At 28.3% G+C, this 18,597-nt stretch overlaps 3 protein-coding genes across 3 annotated transcripts; 1 reads left to right on the plus strand and 2 right to left on the minus strand.

Moving 5' to 3' along the window:
• The first annotated feature begins 3,898 nt into the window (after positions 1 to 3,898).
• LOC145844005 (2-acylglycerol O-acyltransferase 2-A-like) lies at positions 3,899 to 8,726 on the plus strand. Its single transcript, XM_082951313.1, has 7 exons — positions 3,899 to 3,989; positions 5,327 to 5,511; positions 6,288 to 6,492; positions 7,030 to 7,110; positions 7,360 to 7,453; positions 8,084 to 8,283; positions 8,575 to 8,726. Exons 1-7 carry the CDS (start codon positions 3,899 to 3,901, stop codon positions 8,724 to 8,726), a joined length of 1,008 nt encoding a protein of 335 aa, XP_082807439.1.
• Positions 8,727 to 14,106: 5,380 nt separating this feature from the next.
• Positions 14,107 to 15,228, minus strand: LOC145844373 (SH3 domain-binding glutamic acid-rich-like protein 3). The gene is made up of 3 exons (XM_082951770.1): positions 15,091 to 15,228; positions 14,723 to 14,890; positions 14,107 to 14,533 (listed from the first exon to the last, which is right to left on the minus strand). The coding sequence occupies exons 1-3, from the start codon at positions 15,142 to 15,144 to the stop codon at positions 14,471 to 14,473; spliced, it is 285 nt and encodes a 94-aa protein (XP_082807896.1). The 5' UTR covers positions 15,145 to 15,228; the 3' UTR covers positions 14,107 to 14,470.
• A 437-nt stretch (positions 15,229 to 15,665) lies between these two features.
• LOC145845180 (NIF3-like protein 1) lies at positions 15,666 to 16,745 on the minus strand. Its single transcript, XM_082952602.1, has one exon. The coding sequence runs from the start codon at positions 16,734 to 16,736 to the stop codon at positions 15,666 to 15,668; it is 1,071 nt and encodes a 356-aa protein (XP_082808728.1). The 5' UTR covers positions 16,737 to 16,745.
• Between the last annotated feature and the right edge of the window lie 1,852 nt (positions 16,746 to 18,597).

Consider the following 18,597-nt stretch of genomic DNA (forward strand, 5'->3'; position numbering starts at 1 on the left):
TCCGGCCGAATCCTAATTTTAAAACAAAATTCGGATTCGGCCAAATTCGAAATTTTGGATTCGGTAGACCACTTTAAACCTTTTGAATTTTACTTAATTGTTTGTCAAAAGTTAAATGAAATGTAAAACTAATTAATGATTTAACGCTTGAGTGGATAAAATAATGGTCTTTCATACTTAAAAAAGCCTTATCAATTTAGATTTAGAGTTCTGCACACAGTATAAAAACTTTGGGAAATTATTTTAGTTTGACTCTCAAATAAAATTAATTAAACAGTTAAGGCGTTTAATCTCAGCTTTTTGGATAACTGCTCTTATTTATTCATTATATATATGTTTTTTATATTTACTCGTTGTAATAGACTGCTGCATTATTTATACAAAAAAAATATGCAATATAAATATGTAACATTAAAGCAGACACTTGAATACTTTTAGCTATATATTTTTGCTAATATTTTATTATTTATATAATTGATAATGTTAGTTTATGACATATATGTTATAACTTCAAACATTTTAACATTAAATTTAAAAAATTTTGTTCTAAAAAAAAATGTTAACAATAAAACCTTAGTTAATTTGTAATGAACTGCTGCATTTACTTGCATTATATATTGTTGAACTCTGTAGATATTTAGAGAATATTTAAAACTTGCTGCAGTTATGAGAAATAAGGCTTAAAATCAATGGTGCAACATTTCATCAAAAAAATTTTGTCTAGTGATTTATAAAAGTTTTAAAGCAGCTTATATTTTTTGAGTATAAAGTTTTATAAAAAAATGTCGTGGTTCTTTTGTATAATAGATACTTCACCCATACTATATTGCCTTATTTATATAAAGTAATCTAGAGTAGTCATTATTACTGATAGATAAAATTCACTGATACATCATAATAAGTTAGTATAAAAGCATTTTATATTTATTTTGTCCAATTCAAGTAGTACAAGTACCAAACTGCCTGCAAAGGGTCCTAAGCATAAACGTGCTAGAAATTCACCCTATCTGCAGGAAAAGTATGGGCAAAAAGGTCAGGTTGACAATCTTCCCACAGACAGTCAACTAGACCCAACTGAGACTTTGGATGTTGGCCAATTAACATCTATAGCTTACAAATTTTTAATAAATTTTTATTTTATTTGGTGTTCTAATTTTTGGAGTGAAAGATTGTTATGAAAAAAAAATCTTAAAATAATTAAAGTTATACCATTCTATTAACAGGGTTACTAAAAAAACTGGAACGCTGGAAATTGAAAAATTTTGAAAAAAAAACTGGAATTTTGAACAAAAAACACTAAAAAATATGGAATGTTAAACAATTTTTACATGTTAAGAAGTAAAGTTTTGATTTGACACAATGAAATCTATCATATAGATAAAAGTTTTTTGTCATCATCACAATTTTTTTATTAATTAAAGACTTTTAAAATAATTTTACAGTATCTTTTCAATGTTTTAATACAACTTAACACAATTTTTAACCTTAAACTAAACTTTAAACTAAAAGTAGACCCAAAAATGTGAACTTTTAAAAACCTGGAAGAATTTTTTAAAACCCTGAGAAAATTTGCCAAAAGTATTTGGCAACCCTGTCTTTAGCAATAAGTGGAAACCTTTAATTTTTATACATTTTTAATAACAACAGCTTTAAATAAATGATTTGGCAAATCTTATACTGCTTTTAGTGCAGAAGTATAGTTTACAAAAACCATATACTTATAAATAATTTGTTTGTTATCTTTTATAAACTATAGCAATAAATGGTTGTCAATCACTCAGGGTACTCAGGGAAACATTTTAAAATTTTAGAAAATCTTTTGGAGATATAGGGACACTCAGGGTAGTTTTTATTTTTCATAGATATCTCAGGGTAGCTTTAAGACTTTTAAAGTTTTTGGCTAATTTGTCATAGATTTTGAATGAGATTTAGTTGATTTAGTATCAATACTTTATTTTATAACCAATATTGTTAGGAAATTGATTTTTAATAATGTCGAAAAGATGTTAAACATTTTCTAAGAATTTGAAAAATGTCGAGGTGACTAAGGATCAGGAAGCAGTTTAAGGTCACTCAAGGCAATTTTATTGTCTTAAAGAATGACAATAGTTTAATACGTAACTATTATTTATAAACTTTTTTTTTGTATCTACATAACAAGCAGATTAAATCTTTCGGATCCCAATTATTAAATTATTCGGATTCGGACTCATTTCGGACTCGGATTCGGATTGGGAAGATCACTACTTTTTATACTATAAACGTAAATAGCTTTTTTTAGTTATTTAAGCATTTATTTAATTTTAGCAGAAGTTTTGATATATATTAATAACAAACTTTAGTTTATAAAGTTTAACTTGAGTAAGTCAAATATTCATACAACAGTAAATTCAGCATTAGTTTTTGATTAGGATATTTCTCTTGTTAAAGTGGAAAAAGAACCAAAACAAAGTTAACAAAAACATTTTTGGCAGCACCCTTCAGAAACTAAGATATAGTTTTCATATATATTCAATAGATATGTTTAAAAAAAATCGTTTAAGTATTTTTTACACTTATTTTTATTATTACTACATTTCTGTTTTGAAAGTAAAAAAAGATGAATGCTTCTTTATTAGTTCTAAACCTACAGTAAAAAAAGACTGTAACCAATAAAAAATCTCTTAAATTCTTTAAATGAAGAGTTTCGCCTAAAACTATATTTTTAGATCAAAAATGTGTTGTAAATAAACAGAATTGTACTATAAAGTACCATACTGATATTTTTGTGCATTTTTTAGGCCTGTAAGTTTGAAGTTATTGATTAATAGTCAAGTGCTTTATATTATTTTCAACTGAAACAATATTCTGTTAAAATTATCAATGTTTATTAGAAATAAACTGAAAAAGCACCAAGTATCCAAAACATACTAGTTATGTATCAAAAACTAAATGTTTTCTTTTTCAAGTTTTCTATCTAAATCGTTAAGTCAAAAATTGCTGTGTCAAACGCGTATTAGAAAGAACATTTAAACTAATATAAAGCACTTAAGTTGTAACTTAATTTTATTACATTTTAAGAAATACAGTTTAATAATCTCTATTATTTTACTAAGTATCGTAACTTTCTAGAGTAGTAGTTTTTTAGCTTGTAGTTAATTTGACATAGAATTTGTGTACGAAATAACAATACATTACTATACTGTGTAAAAATACTAGTAAAACCAGCTTTGAGTATAATCAATTATATATTATATTAGAAAAGACATCCAAGTTTGCTTTATAACAAAAAAACATAAGTAGTTAAAGATTATTGTAGCATATCAATCGTTTAATAGAAACTAATATTTTAACACAAACTATTTTTATTTAAAAAAACGTTAACTTTATTAGCTTATTGTAAAACTTTTAAAAAGCTTAAATACTTTTTAAAAGAGAAAATTAAATTAAGTGTCAAGTTGAATTGACTTAAAACAACAGAAAAGGTTTTACAGTCTACGTGAAATAAAAGAACTCAAAGAAAGAAGTTTTAAATGCAGTATTTGGTGACTTGATAAATATTTTTGTATTAATGTTGTCTTAAAAAATCGGACTTTAAACTTTGCGCTGTATCAATAAAAGCTACCATAAGTTATCAAAAATCTCATAAAACTTCGCACATATTTCACGCTTATTTATAACTATCTAGTTTGTGTAATTTTCACTTATGTACTAAACAGCCTAAAGCTAAATCTAAGATTAACAAACTGAAACTAAGTGTCATAACAAAAAAAAATTTAAGAAGTAGCTCGGAGTAAAAAGTTAATAATTAACAACTTTCATGCAGTACAACGTTCATAAAGCTTTCGATTAGTCTGCAGAAACGAATTGATACAAGTTTAATATAAATTGTTTTTGTAGTTTTTTAGTAAAAAGAACGATGGTGGAGTTTGCTCCGTTTAGAATTCCTTTAAGTAGAAGGCTACAGACATTCGCTGTTTCCCACTTTGTGTTCACTTTTCTTGGTTTAGGTTAGTTGAGTTTATTAATTAAATTTTGTAGTTCTTTTGTTTTATTTAACTTAGTTTTTTGTTTTTTAACTATTAAGGCACGTTTTTTATTGACAATCTGTTTAAATTAACTTTTTGGAAGTTTTTTAATAATTTTTACTTTTATGACGTTTTTAATTTTGAACATGAGTAGTATATATTTTGATGTAGTTTGTTTATAAAATTAAAACAATACAAAATTAAATACTTGTTATAAATTATACTGTAACAATATTTTACCATTAAGAGTTTCTATAACCTTTGTTAAAGTTCAATTAAAAGTATAATTATTACTAAAACAGCTAACAAAAGTTCTAAGCTGAGTTTATGTTCTATCTTATTAAGATAACAAAAGAACTTATGTGTTCGAAAACAAAAGTTTGAAAACTTCTCAATTATAAAAAGGAAGTTCTACTTTACAAGTACGAACTAATTTGAAAAAAATTCAGCATTATAAAATCAATTTATATATAATTTTAAAACTTTAACTTTATTTTTAAACTATAAAGAGAGCTTCTAATAAAGTTTTACAGCCGTTTGTTTTTATAAAAGTTATAAATTTATGTATAAATATTGTTACAAAGCTTTTAAATCTTTATACACAAAATACTAAATTTTTTACAACTAAAAGTTTACTGAGATCTTTATTGTTGAATTAAAACGAAATACTCGAAAACTTTATGTTATTGTTCTAAAATTTGTTTTGTCAACGATTGCTATCTATTTTGATTTCAAAAAAAGTATTTATTACGAAAAAGGTACTAAACCGACAAACTGATGATAAAACAGAAAAAATTGTATTAACAAGTGATTCGTAAATTTTATCAGTAGACTTTAAATTTTCAAAAGCAGAGCTCAGTAAATTTTTAGTAAATAATATCTGTAAAAATTTTACTATTATATTTATAAATAGTTATCAAAAGAATGTTAAAAATAGTCATTTTTGTTAAAATTATCTTTTATTAAAAAAAAATAATTTTACTATTTTTTTATTTACTTACCTAACTTTTCTTCATATAAAACAACTTCTATGCACACAGCTGTGCATATCACTAAAAATCTGAAGTATGAATAACTTAAGCTGTCAAATTGTTTTACAAAATTTGATACCACGATTATTAAAACAAGCGTCATTCCAGTCAAAAAACTAATCGAGTTGTAACTTTTAAAACTAACAGCAGTGAGCTGCATCTTACCAACTCTTAAAAACTAGGTAAAAGAAAAAAGTTGTTTTAATTTGGTGACAATGATAATAATATTCAAAAGATAAAAAAAATCAATAAGAAAAATGAAATATAAATAACATTTTTTTTCCACAGCAATGTGTTGCATCTTGTTGTGCGTGTACGTCGCGCTGTTCACCTCTCACATGAGATACTTGCTCCTCGCCTACTTCATCTACTACTTCGTCGACTGGAACACTCCGGCAAAGGGAGGGAGGGAGTCCCAGTGGGTGAGGAGCTGGAAGACGTGGGGGCACATGGCGGGGTATTTCCCCGTCACGGTTAGATTTTGTCATGTTTTTTTTTTGGTTGTTAAACTAAAAAGTGCGCCTCTTTTTTGATTATGTGAAGAGAACAGTTTTTTATTTTCTTAAATTTATTTATTTTCAAATTTTAGTTTAATCACTTAAAACTTTTTTTTAATGTTTGTTCAAAGTAGTTGTGCTTAAATTGAAAACTGCGTTAAAAGGGGTAGAAAGTTAATTTATAATAAAGTCTATTGTTTTACCTATTTAAATTTTTGAATTAGCTTTTTTAAACTTTCTGAGATTAGGTGAGTTTTGCGAAAAATCAACTTTAACTATAAAAAGTTTTTAAAAACATCAGCTTAAAAATCACAAATTAAATATTTTTAAAGATATCTACTCTTGATAAAATATTTAAACAATTTAGTACTTCGATACAATTATTATGTTTTAAAAATAATAAAAACTTAGTAAATTATATAAATAAGCATTTAAGCTAAATACTCATAGCTTTTTTCAAACAGTCGATACTTTGAGATTTACAAACATGTCTTTTTAACTGACATTTAAAAAAAAACTCCGTTCTTCTGTTAATTAGCATTAAACTAACAATCTCTCCAAAAAAAGGTAACCTGTACAATTATATATACATTTATATGAATATTTTTCTAACTTTATAATAAAAATTTACAAATTATGTTCTATAAACTTATATCCTAGCTCTTGTGTTTAAAACTATTTGAATTATATGAAATCAACTTGTTAAACTTAAGATCAGACTAATTAACAATTTCCCCCTAAACAAAAACCAGCTGCACAAAACTGTCGACTTGGACCCGTCGCGCAACTACATCTTCGGGGTGCATCCGCACGGTGTCCTCTGCATCGGGTCGTTCATCAACTTCTGCTCCAACGCCACCGGCTTCCAGCAGCTGTTCCCGCGAATGACGTCACACCTCACCATGCTGCCGTTGTGGTTCAGGGTTCCGTTCTACAGGGACTACCTCATGTCCGGAGGTCGGTGTTGTGACGTCATTGGACGTTTTAGATTAATGACGTTTTTGTGTTTTAATTGAAGTTTCAAGCTCAATTGTTTTATGTTTAAAGAATGGTTGTTTGTTTAACTTAATATTTTTAATTTTACTTATAGATCTCATTAATACTTAGTAAATAGTTTTAGGTTTATAAAATATATTATAATCAATTTTAAACATTAAAGGTCTAGCTTTATTGTAAACAAAGTTTTCTTATGTTTGATATTTAAATTAAACTTTTAATATTATTTTCAACTGTTTTTTGAAGAAACTAGCCAAAATTGAGATCAAGCAGTTTTATTAAAGTTACTAATAATAATAACAAAAAAACGCTCAAAATTGTTAGTTATTAGTTTGTAAAACTTTAAAAATAAACTAAAAAAAAGAAATATTTAATAAATAATATTGCCTCTCTAGTTGTCACAAAACAAATTTTTAATCAGTTACTAATATTTAATGGATACAAAAAAATCAAAAGTAAATAAAAAGATACTTTAATAAAAAGTTAAATAATATTCAGGACTTCTTCCTTCATCCAAGGAAAGTATCCAGCACCTCATCAACGATCCGAAAGGAGGAAAAGCCTGTTGCATAATACCTGGTAAGAACAATGTTGTACAATTTTTTAAATTCTACTATTAACTATTTGAGTCAGATAGTTATTACATTTGTAAAGTGAGGATATCATTGATAGTATTGATTGAATGAGAAGATGGTTTATGGTAAACTGTAAATCAATAAAATTGTAATTTTCTTTTTGAATGTAAGTTGAGAACTTTGGTTGTAACTTATGAAATTAACAAAAAGTAAGTGATTTTTAAACTTTTATTAAAAATTAAACATACGCCAGGTGGTGCTCCCGAGTCGTTGATCGCGCGCCCGGGAAACGTTGAAATTATTTTGAAACCGAGAATTGGATTTATCAAAATAGCTTTGACAAATGGGTAAGTAAAAGTTTTTTTTTTTTAAGCAATAGTATAATATTTTTTTAAATAGTGTAACCTGCTACACTTACTTATTTATACAATTAAGCACTATAACAATGTAAATATATTGCGCTTGACACTACAATTGCAGATCAAGTGTACAAGTATGTCTTTAGTGTATTAGTTTAAACCTTATAAAGTTAAATTGAAATATCTAATAAAACCAACTATTTGTAAAAGTGCAAACTTCATAAGCTGGTCAGAAGTTTACGCTTACAAAAAAAAAATCACAATATTTTACTCCAACATTAATACAAAATAACTTTTTTCGCATAATTTCTCTTCAAACTAGCTTTTATATATTTTTTAAATATTAAGTAATTATCAAACTAAATTTCAACAATGTACAGTAATAAGTTTGTGATTTACCCTAAGCATCTTTATCTTTTATTTGCCGCTGTAAACATGCCATATCTATTAAACTGCACAGTTTAATTAGACTTAACTAGATTATTCTCTCAAAAAATCTTCTTCGCTTGATTTACTTTATGATTTTAGTGTTTTTATCATCGTGCAAATTTTTAGATCTTATAACTCAAGTATTTTTGTTCCTCTTAGTTTCCATAAAACAGTAAACTAAACACACAGCGTTCCACTGGTTCCGGTGTTCTCGTTCGGCGACCACTCCCTGTGGAACCAGGAAGCCAACCCGCCGGGCTCCAAGCTCAGGTTGTTCCAGGACGCCTGCCAGAAGTGGATGCAGTTCGCCCTTCCCGCCTTCCACGGGAGGGGATACTTCCAGTACTCCTTCGGACTCCTGCCCTACAGGAAGAGCGTCGACACAATCGGTTGGTCGACTTTTCTTTTGTAATTCAGTAAAGAATTGCTTTATTTACTGACACAGCAAATTAGCACTTTTTTTTCTAAATCTTTAATTTCGAATAGACAAATATTATCAACTATTTTAGCTATTAGTTTAAGAGTTTGTAACAACTTTTGTAAAATACAATATGAATACATTTTTTATTCACAAAAATCTATAGGTTATTTTTTGCTCAATAATATAAATAGTTTATTTAGTTAGTTTTAACTACTTATTAAAACCTGTATACTGAACTTTTAATACTCTGTTCATACAGTTGGGGAGCCAATAGAAATAGAAAAAATTGAGAACCCGACATCGGAACAGTTGTTGGAACTGCAAAGCGTCTACATCGGCAAGTTGAAGGAACTTTTCGAGAAGCACAGACACAAGTACCTGCCTGCAGATTGCCAACTTGTCATTCATTAATACTTGTTTTATTGCAAAAATTATACTTGCTTGTGCAATTCTTCTGCGAAACTTTCCAGTGACGACTGTGTTAGAAGCCATCTGTATATTTGACGTATCACCGGTTTTTTACAGAGCTTCTGACTGCTTACTTAAAGCTAATAGTAAACTTTACATTAATGTTTAAAATTCTATTTATTTTTATATAAAAAGCTAATATGGTAGCACAAGAATTATTGCATTTTTATTTTTTGACGATGTAGCGTTAAACTTGCTTTTGAATTTACAGCTAATTTTTACAAACTAATAAAAGTAATTATTTGTAATTTAAACGAGCTAATACGGGCATCTAAAATTTTTAGCATTTAGATTCTGTTTAAAAGTTTACATTTTTAAAGATTTCAGTAAACTTTGTAGTCTAATAAATATGCTGACAATAAATTGATGGTTAAACCTTTTAAAATTTAAGAATGAGTTTTGTCTAAACTCATCATTTAATTTTAACGGATAGTTCAATAAATTTTTCATAAAATTTATTTGAAAATATTTTTTTTGACCATTATAAAAACGTATTTAAAACTGTGATGTTTTTCTCAGCCCAACTTTGAACTACGTACCAGATGTTATTGTTATCTCTTTAAAAAAAAGTAAATACTCCAAGGTATGTTTTGAAGAGTAAAAGAGTTCACATTGTAAATAAAACTATAAGTGCAGCAAGCAAAGTTTTTAATTTTTGAGGTAGAAGTGTAAAACAGCCTTACTTTGCTGTTTGAAATTTTAATGTATAAAAGCACCTGCTTGTTAAATAGTTATCAATGAAATGATTAGTTTAAATTAGATTAACTATTAACACGTAAACTCCAAGTTAAGTTTTGTACATATAACTATTTGATAAAGGAGCGTAGGGGTAGGTCGCCATAGTTTGATACTTACACCAGATATTCAGGAGTTTATGATGAATAGCAAAAAAATTGTCCTGCTATAAGGGAAGTTTTGAAAGTTACACTAGATATTACGGTAGAGTTTTGAAAGTTACACTAGTCCTGGGTTTCCTTAAGTGGGGTATTTTAAAAAGTTAGAAGGCCATAAAGTAAAAAGATGGGGTAGGGGACATAACCACCTAAAACTTACAAAATGTATTCTTGAGATGGTGATGAAGTTAAAAAAAGAGGTCTTAGGGTAATTTTTTTTAGAAATCTTATAGAAGGAGGGCATTGCTTTTTTAATTTTTTCAAGGGGGGTCTTATGAAAAAAGTCTGGAAAATACTGCTCCAAATAAAAGAACCAAATTTAACTTCATTTAAAAACTTGTTATTAAAAATGTACAAAGTTTTAAAGCCTTACCAGCTAAAAATGACAGACTAATCTTTTCAACAATTTTATATTGCAAATAAAAATTTAATGACATTTTTTTATAATTAAAGTGTTTATTTTAAATTTTACTTAGAACTTTAAGCCTGATAGTATCAAAACTAAGTTTTCATTCCAATATTATTAAAATATCTTAAATAAAGTTTATTATTAATTTATAAAAGTAAACGTTAGAAAAATTACATGGAAAAATTGATTTTGATTACAACTAATTGGTTTTTGTTTTAATTAAAATGAAAAATTACCTTTTTATTAGTCCTTTTTTTTCTTTATACTTTCCATTTGAATTAGAGGTCCAATTGCAAATTTTAAAAGTAACATCATTCGCAAACCCAAGATGTATATTTAGTTTTTACTTTTCATAAAACAGTCCTAAGTATTTAATCGAAGTTTCAAATTTCCAGTAAGTTTATCAATTTTACCCTTCATCTCAGACCTCAGATTATCTAGTGTAACTTGTTTTTTTTCCTAGCCAACTTTGTATGCTCTCAAACCGCAGTTTTAATTTTTATGTGCCGTATCCAGTTTGATATAAAAAAAAATTCACGACTAAAAAAATCCTTATTATACTCCTTATTAGTACTCCTTATTGATGCGAGCATTTACACAAAAATAATGTATCACATACAATGTTTTTAACGAAACAATACTGTCAGATGAATATTTTGTTACAGATTAGGTTCTAAAATATACTCATTTTTAAATATGATGGTAAGTAAGTACACACAAAAAAAAAACAAGATTGTACTGATAAACACTTATAGGATACAAATGTCTACTTTGAATGAAAATAGTTAACATAATTGTAAATTATTCGAATATCTTATGTATTAATGTTAAAAATCAACTTCTTATTAACATTTAGCTAGAGATAAGTTATAAAACTTTAATTGATTACTTTTCTCTTGCTGAAACAATTAAAAAATTTTAAGTCATTTTTATTATTATTACTAAACATAATGATTTAACTGTATCAAGATTGTTTCAATTTTTCTAATAGTAGTACTTAATTTAAATTTACTTATTACATAAATCAACACAAGAAAATTAATTAAAATCTATATAACTTAAAACAATCTTAAAGATCAGTAAAGTTATTGGTGACAGTGAAATTTAGGTTAATATTTGTTTTTTTATTTTCAGTATGAAAGAAACCTAAATGAAATATTTTTAAAAGTTGCACAAAACTGTAAGAAAAAATCTTAATTAAGTTATGTTAAGTAGCTATGTAAAAGCAAAAATAAAGTTTTCAAATTTTGATTTTAATATAAAACAACTTTTTTTGTTCTTTACCATTTACTAATAAAATGCTTAGATAAATCTAAAGTGTTAACTTGATGAACACTATGATAAAGTTAAATAGTTCTTGTTTTAAAAAAACTTCGGAAATATTAAACTCAGTGAATAAAAGTTTTCCCAATAGCTACAAACAATTTTAAAAGGGTTTTTATTAAAACAAAGTATCCTACGAAAAGTTGTTATTATAACTTATTGTTTCAATTTCGTTTCTTTAATTTGAAATAAAGTTTAAAACCACAATCAAGTTAAAGTTTTTTTTGTTATATTGTTAAGTGTTTTATATATATTGTTATTTCATAAAGATTTTATCCATAAAAAGTGGTCATAAAAATTTTCAAAGAAAGGTGCACTTACCAGCAGAGTTGAAATAATTTTAATTTTGTTTAAGTTGTAAAAGCTATTGTTTTTATTATTAAATCGACGTGCATTTTACATTGATAAGTAGGTTTAAAGATAATAAAATATAATGAGAATAACTATAAGGTCGTTTAACTTATAACATGTCTGCTTTAGAAACGAAAAATTGAGACAATGAGTGAATAAAAAATCTAACTTTTAAGTTTAAATCCAAATTGTTTAAGTTATAATCGTCTTGAAACCCTTGAATTTAAAGAAATAGCATCAGTAAGAAGCTCTATATAGCTGACAGTTTTAAGATTAAAAACAGTAAAGTGTATTTCAATAAAGTTTTTGTTCGCATCAAAGCAAAGTTCTCTTTGTTTTGTAATTAGTTTTATAAAGTTGAATGCGTAATATTAGCAACAAGATAGTCAGCAATATTAAAACATAGTAACAAGCAAAATTCTTTTTTATGTGTAAAATAGCCAAACATAGATTAAATCATATCAACAAAGCAACTGTACTTATGTTTTCGTATCATGTCATTCAGGTCGTAATAATGGGAGCGAAACTGAAAAGTACGGCGTCACTTTATCACAGAGTGAAATTTTAACTCAGAGTGACACTATAGCAAGAAATGTCACTTTAGCAACTGTAAAGAAGGGTTTCTTAAATTTTTCTCATAAGACCCCCTTTGAAAAAATTTAAAAAGCTGTGGCCCCAATTAAAAAACTTGCCACCCCAACTCATGACCCACTTTGCGAAGCTCTGGTCTTTTATAAATTTAAATTTTTTCGGTAATATCAAGTATAAGTTTCAAAGCTACCCTTAAATACGCCTTAGACATTTTTTCTCTTCACCATCAACTCCAGTATATCTACTGTAAGTTTCAAACTAGGGCCCCTTTGCTAGTCCCGGCCACCTAATTTCCTCAAATGCCCCCAAGAGGTCCAAATGACCCACTTTGGAAAACTCAGATCTATTGAAATTCTAAAAATATAAATCAAAACTACTGCAAATAATGTTTTTTACTGAAAAAAATATGAGCTAGAAAAAAAGAGACTTTGGCTGGTACAAGTTAAGTTGTACAGTTTTATACAAACAGAAGTTTATTTTCTAGTTAGGAATATTCAAACTATCATGTAACACGTTTTGTAATGTATTGTTATTTCTAATACTTTTTTTTACAAAATTTAACTTTATATACATTTTTTTTTAATGAATTTACTAACTAAGTAATTTAGTATAGGTATGTACAAGTAAATACTAGAAAAAATCTCAATCAGTTAATCTAGTTTATACTAAAAAGTGTTTTTAATATTTAAATTACTATACTACACTTATTATTTTGTTTCAACAAGTATAAACGAAAATGTGCAAATTAAATATTTTATTTACTACCTGCTTTAATATTTATTTAAAAAAGCTCTTTACATTTCAGTAAATTGAGCAATCTTTTTAAGTTGAGAAAAATAACTTCATTTAGATAAATATTAAAACTTATCAAATAAAACTTTATAACATAAATTTTATAAAAATAATTTTTGATGTTTGTTATAGCTCAGCAAAATTGACTGAAAAACTTTCATTCTTGTTCTTTTAGTTAAACTACTTTCTGAACAAGTCGAATCAACTGATTAACTGCAAACATTTTCTTTATAGTTCTATTTTTTGAGCATTTAGCCTAGGGGTGGGCAACGTACGGCCCACGGGTAAAAATGACCAGCCCGCGAATGGAATGGCAGTCCTGCCCGGACAAAATTTTAAAAATTTTACAAACTTAATATCATAGTTTTACAAAACAAAGTGTAAGAATTTGACTTAAAAACAGGTTTAAATATGACTTTTCAATTAATGCGTATTAATAAAACACCATTTTAATTTGTTCATACGCAGTTGGAATATGCTTTTGTCAAAGCAAAGTGTTTATCTAAATCTGATATTTTACCTACATTTGTCAATCTAGCATGTCAACTCTATTTAAAGATATCAAATAAATATGTGACATGTATCAATCCTACATCTTAAGTTGTGATATTGAGAAAATTTTGTGAATCAAACGGAATCGAAAAGGTGATCGACCGGATCCGAATCTTTTTATTTAAATTAGGATCCCAATCTTGGTTTAAAATTAGTAGCCGGTTTAAATTAGGATCTGGCCGGGTCCGGATCTAAAAAGGCATTATCTGAATGGATCTGGATCCGGTATATTACTAACTCGAAATGTTCCGGCCCGTCAACGACTAAATTTTTCCAGACCGCCGATTAAAAACGTTGCCTACCCCTTTACATTTATTAGTATTATAAATTTTTCAACTTAAAAAGCTTTTTTTAAATACATCGACTACCTCACATGTATATTAAAATAAGATCAAAATGTTACAACGAAATCAGCCGTGGTTTATTAGATTGAAATTCAGGGAACTACAAATTAAAAGTACTGGTACTCTCTAATGTTATTATAACATAAATTTAAAAAAAACGTATAAAAAGAAGTACTACATGGTTAAAGAGACAAACGCTACAAAGTGAAAGAACTGACGAAAAGGCAAGAAAGTACAAAAGTACAAAATAATTACCACATTGCACAACGCTGCTTCAACAGCTCAGGTACAAAAATAAACAGCTATAAAAATATAAATAAAGACTTGAGTAATAAAACGGATAAGGAAACAATAATAAACTAAAGTGTGTTATAAAAAAACGTTTTTTAACTTTTCGTCCATAAGAGTGTTATAAATAATCAAATACTTTCATTAAGCTTGAAAAAACTCATTAAGTAGCTCCATTTCTACAGCGTTTTCAAATTCATCGTAGCCCTGATAGAGTAATTTGAATCAAATAAGTTGTAACACTTTTTACTTTAAATCGTACAAACTACTAAAATTTTTAGCAAAAACATTTTTTTATTTGTTACATTGTACCTTTGATAAAACATAGAAAAAAAGAAATTTTAACTGCTGCTTAAAACGCAAAACTAATTTAAAAACTATGCAAACGAAACTCACTCCGAGGAACTTTTCGCCCACCGCCAGCTGAGGGGGGAGGGCCCGCTCGTTTCCCGCCAATTTTCTCATCTCGGCCTTCTTGTCCGGGTCCGACGCGATGTCGAACTTGTCGAAATCGAAGCCCTTCGAGCTCAGGATGTCCATTATCTTCTGCTGCTTCTTCTTGAGCTGTGAAAAAATTGAATGCGTGTTGAAAGTGTGATGTAAAGTTCAGTTGTGTTCGAATAAAGTTTGTGGTTTGTTTTCAATTTACCCAACGGCGAGTTCGAACACTTTGTTTTGCATAATAAGCAAAATGAGCTTGAAAACAATTTAAAAATGCTTGTTTGCTGATGCATATTAATAAAAAGTAATCAAGTAATAGCTACCTCGATGCTGCTTGAGATGGAAGAGTAATACAAGATTATTTTGCTGCTCGACATTTTACTGTATATAAATACCTGCTAATTAAATAAGTATAAATATTTGTCTAAATTAATTAAACTAATAAGATAAAAACTATTAAGTTAAATTTGTACGTATTTGTTTGCTCGTAAAAAAAAACAGACTAAAATGTTAACTACGTTTAATATTGTTTTATATCTTATTATAAACTACTAAGTAAATAGACTAATATATGAAAAAGTTAGTAACCACCATTTTATAATATTAAATACTAGTAAAAACATTGACTAAAACGTTGAACAAACTTTGAAATTTAATGTTTAAATTATAGAAAATAATTTGCTAAATTTAATTTTTTAAACATAAATTTTCATTTAGATTAGACTATACAAAACTCTCTGAATAAAATTAATAATCAAAACTTTTCAACTAAATGGTAAATTTACAAATTTACTAATTTTTTATTATTAAAATGTTATTAATATTTAACATTGATTTCTTATAAATAAGTCAATAAAATATTACTAAAAAATACATTTGCTTATACATGTATTTTTTTTTACATTATAGACACAGGGTCTTTGTCTTCAGTAGACACAACAATTTCAACCGAACCAGCTTCCTCCTTATTGATCTTACAAAGCTGATCTGAAATCTGCTGCTTGAACTCGCGCAAGTACCCGCGTTCCGAGTTGTTGTGTTCGCACAAAATAACGGAAGTACCGCTCGCAGTTGCCGCCAGTATCTCGTGATGCGACATCTCTCCCGTCAGGTACAGGTCCGTTTTGACTTGCGACAGAATGGACGATCCGGATCCGGCGCACAGGGCGACACTTCTGATCAGGGTGTCTGCTGTCTTCTTCTCCCCAACCGCAACCCTGATGTTTTCAACTCCGACATGCTGCTTCACCTTTTCAACCAGAGTTTTCAGCGGCGTTTCTTTCTCCAGCAGGCAAATCCGGCCCATGCCGTCGACTGAGTTTTTGTCATTAGCAGGCGCTAAAGCATAAATGTAGAAATCATCGTAGGACATTTTTTTCTCTGCGCAGCAGTTTTTCATGATTATTTCGAAAAGTTTTGGAATCTCTTTTGAACAACAATTCACATGAAACTTGTTTGTTGCCACTGTGGAATTCGAAAAATTTCTGCTGATGCAGTTTTGCAGAGGTTTCGGGACTTGGTTGCAGTTGAAACAAACTGACACTTTGAACTCGTCCTCCGCTCTTTTCGGTTGAACAGGGTGCTTGGCTTTCAAGCCGCCCAACGATTTCGCCAGCCAGTCGTTTACCCCCCCTTCGATGGCGTCGCAGCATGTGTGGGGCGAGTACACGGCGATGCGGTTCTCCAACGCCATGGTGACGATCTTCTGCTTGGGATTGCTCCACACCAGCCGCTTGAGCGGCCTGAATATCGGGGGGTGGTAGGACACTATCATGCTGGCCTGCTTGCTCACCGCTTCCTCCATCACGGGCAAGGTCAGGTCGTTTGTCAGCAGGATCTTGCTGACCAGATGGGGCGGTGACGGTTCTGCAAGCAGACCCACGTTGTCCCAACCTTCCGCCAGGTTTATGGGGGCCACCGCCTTCAATCCGCGCACTACTTTTTCCAAGTTCATTTTCTTAGTTAACATTGGGTGTTAAAAAGCTAAATTTTTTGATAGTTAATATTAAATTATTTAAAAGTTAGCTCAGTAAAAATTCATGATTTAAAGCTTTGAAAAAAGTAGTATTTTTAATAACTATATTAAGATACATTCGCTTCACAACTTTAATACAAATAAAAACCATTATTGTTTTAAACAGTATACCTACTTTTAAATAAAATATATATCTATACTGCCATTCTTTCAGGGAAAATAAAAACAACCTGAATGACCAAATTCTAGCCTGAATTTATGAAAATAAATTAATATGAGTCAAAATTTGAAAAAAAAACTGCTCAAACACCAAAAAAAAACACCTGAAAACACCAAACTAATAACCAAAACAATATAAAAGAGAGCATAAATTTTAAGAAAAATAAAATAAAACACCAGCCTGAAATTTAGGAAAATATCAAAACAAGTCTGAGATTTTCAAAAAAGTTAAAATTAGCAGAGTTCAGGATTGATCAAGCTGAGAAAAGTTTCCTGACTTTTTACCAAATCAAACTCTTAATTTAAACCTAATATAAAATACATAATCAAACACTTGAAACTATCTTAAGCTTTCAATTTAGTTTTTATACAGGTCAATACAACAGTTTTTTTGCTGAATTCAATCATCTTACTTCCATTACATCACTTAAACTGTCTGTGAATAATTGATGTATTTGCAATAAACAGCTCTGTCACCAAAATATAGTCAGACTTTGCATAGATTAGTTGTAAAACAACTTAGAAGGTAATAATGTCTAATAATAATAAATGTTTATCTATAACATGTAATACTTTATAAATTGTTCACTTAGTATAACCAATCAGCAAAAAACATTGGCAAAAGTCTGAAGAGCAGAAGCCTTTTGTTAGACTGAGACCGGTTTCGTCCTTATTAGGACTCATCAGTCAGTCACAACCAAAAAACCTGCTGTCGTCAATCTACAAACGGTTTACCATGCTTTCACATGAAGCATTTGACTTTAACCATTTAATAAAAAAATCCTTAAATTTAAAGAATATACCTTTAACTGTTAAAAATCCACATAAAAAAGTAAACTATTTGTCTGTTATATAAAATACTTCTTCTTATCATTTAGTAAAAAGTTTGTAACAACTAAATCTACTCTTATTTATTTTGAAAACTTAAGTTATTCTACAATGAATTACAAATAAGTAAACTTAATCATGGCATATACCTCTCTTATAGCTTTTTTTTTCAAATTTAAACAACTTTGAAAAAGTTATAAAGAGGTAAAGTATACACATAAACTTGTTACTTAAAATACTAAATTTAGTGCTTGATTATAAAGAACTTAATTATTTACTAAAACAAAAACATTTTGACTCCAAAATTCTGCAAGATAAACTTTTGTGTATAAATCAGTTATTGAAGTGTCCTTGCCACAGATCATCAATACAAAAAAGCATTTAGAAAACTGCTTGTTCATGTAGGGTAGTTGTTCAATATGTTAATAGAAAAATTCTGTAGTTTTAAAAAAGATATTTTATCAAATTCTACGAGATAAAGGCATAGGAAATTAAGTAATTTTTGAAATTTCTAGGACAATTTTGCAATTTCAGTCTGACTTCAAAGGATTTTTAATAAATTTTTTACTATTACTATTTACTAAGGCTTTGGAAAATAAGGGAATTTGTAAATTTGAACTTACAATATCTGAGGTTTTTCAAATTTTGTCAAACTTCCTGACTTTTTTTCAAAAACCCCCATATTTTCCTGATTTTGTCATTTTTTTTAAGTTTTTCCTGACTTTCCCGACCTTGTATCAGCCCTGAGAGTTAGGTGTGTGGCAACCCTTAAATATAAATTACCACACACAAAGAAATGTTTTAAAGT

This window comes from Thalia democratica, chromosome 9, assembly GCF_965202585.1.
Source record: "Thalia democratica chromosome 9, ktThaDemo2.hap1.1, whole genome shotgun sequence".
NCBI classification, from domain to species: domain Eukaryota; kingdom Metazoa; phylum Chordata; class Thaliacea; order Salpida; family Salpidae; genus Thalia; species Thalia democratica.